At 62.6% G+C, this 1561-nt stretch overlaps 1 protein-coding gene across 1 annotated transcript in view; it reads left to right on the plus strand.

Annotated features, from left to right (window-relative positions):
• LOC104082462 (plasma membrane calcium-transporting ATPase 1-like) overlaps positions 1-1561 on the plus strand; it is a gene marked incomplete at its 5' end in the record, with an annotated part of 21980 nt that overhangs the window by 3570 nt on the left and 16849 nt on the right. Inside the window, one exon of the mRNA XM_009585593.1 lies at positions 823-858. Within this exon, the coding sequence (XP_009583888.1) occupies positions 823-858 (36 nt within the window). The remainder of the gene's footprint in view (positions 1-822; positions 859-1561) is intronic.

The following is a 1561-nucleotide window of genomic DNA, read 5'->3' on the forward strand; positions in this document are numbered from 1 at the left end:
GGGGACACGATGAGCCGGGGGCGCTGGTGGACCGGCGCAGCAGCTTGCCAGGCGCCCAGGCACGGTGCTCGGTGTTCTCCCAGCCCCCAAACTCTGTCGCTCAGCCCCACAGCAAACCCAGCTCTGTGCCCTGTGCCTCGCAGCCCTCGATTTGGGAGCAAAGTGGGGCAGGAGGCTTCATGGGCTCATCCCCCACTGCTGCGGGGTGATGGGAGGAAGGTGTATAAACCCTTTATCGCACAAGGCTTGTTTAGATTGCAGCAACCCTGTGCTCCCCGTGTTGTGGAGGCACACTGAGGACCCCTGAGTGTGGACCTTGCCCACCACAGACACGGGGGGCAGAGCCCCCCGCTACGGGGATAGTGCTGCCCACGGCAGGGGACAAGTCTGTGCCTCCTGGGTGGATCGGCTTGTGCCCAATGGCAGCGGGAGGCAGGGAGCACGGGTGCTCAGTATGTGCTGCACGGAGGTTGAGCTCCGCTTATGGTTTTTTCTCCCCAAGGGTCTGAGACACCACTGGCACCCTTTGAAGCACTGACAGGGGTTGTAGCGGGTGCTTTGCAGGTGGGGAAGTCTGAAGCTTTGGGGACGGGGTGCCCGGGGGGAGTCAGGGTGCTCCAGAGCCTCCCCTGTGCCGCGAGCTGTGGACCAAGGCACACGTGGTGTCCGGAGGGTGACCGCAGGGTGCTGAGCCCTGCGCACGGATGCTGCCGGAGCGGTGCGCGGCCCCTCGGAGCAGGGCCGACCCCAGGTTGTCCCATCAGCTGGTCGTTGAACATGGGTCCATGTGCTCAGCCCTCCACCCTTTCTCTCTTTGAACAGGTAAAAAAACCGGAGCCCCCGAAAATCGCAACAAAGGTAACCAGCCTCTCCATCCTTTGAACCAGCACCACACTAACTACCGAGCATTCCTCCTTCCTTCCTTCCTTCCTTCTTCTCATCAGTCTGTGCTCTTTGCTGCTCCGGCGGGACTCTCGCCTCGTTGTCCTGGGAGAGGGTGCAGCGGTCCCGTGGTCGGCGGCCCCGGCACGGCATGGCGGTGCCCTCTGGCACCCCACCATGGGGCTATGCATAGCTGGGATGGGGCTGGCTACCTTCCCCCGTGGCCACCTTGCCCCTGCGTGGGGCAAAGTCTTTGTGCAGGGAGGACAGGGCTCTTCCAGCAGCCCAGACCATTGGCAGAGCATCCTTTTCTCGGGGCAAGTCTCATCCATGTCGACGTGAGCCGCAGCTCTGAGCTGGTGGCTCTGAAGCCCTTGTGCCCCCCAGAAGCCGTCCCCTCCGGGGTTTGGGTTGGGGCACGGCTGGGGGGAAGACATGGGTCCGCCCAAGCCATTCCTGGGGTGAAATGTCCCACGAGGCCTGGCCAATGCGACAGTTGCACCCTCTCCTGCCATGGCCTCGACTCCGTGAGCGTCTCCTCGCCAGTGTTTCTCACACTGTTCTTTGCAGGCTGTGGAGGAAGCCCATTTCTGCACCTCTCTCTCTCCACCTCTCTCTCTCTTTCTCTCTCCTCTCAGCAGTTTGAGTTTCCCTCCTTCCCGTCAGACTGTGTCCGGGT

Source organism: Fulmarus glacialis, unplaced genomic scaffold, assembly GCF_000690835.1.
Source record: "Fulmarus glacialis isolate BGI_N327 unplaced genomic scaffold, ASM69083v1 scaffold23769, whole genome shotgun sequence".
Classification (NCBI taxonomy): Eukaryota; Metazoa; Chordata; class Aves; order Procellariiformes; family Procellariidae; genus Fulmarus; species Fulmarus glacialis.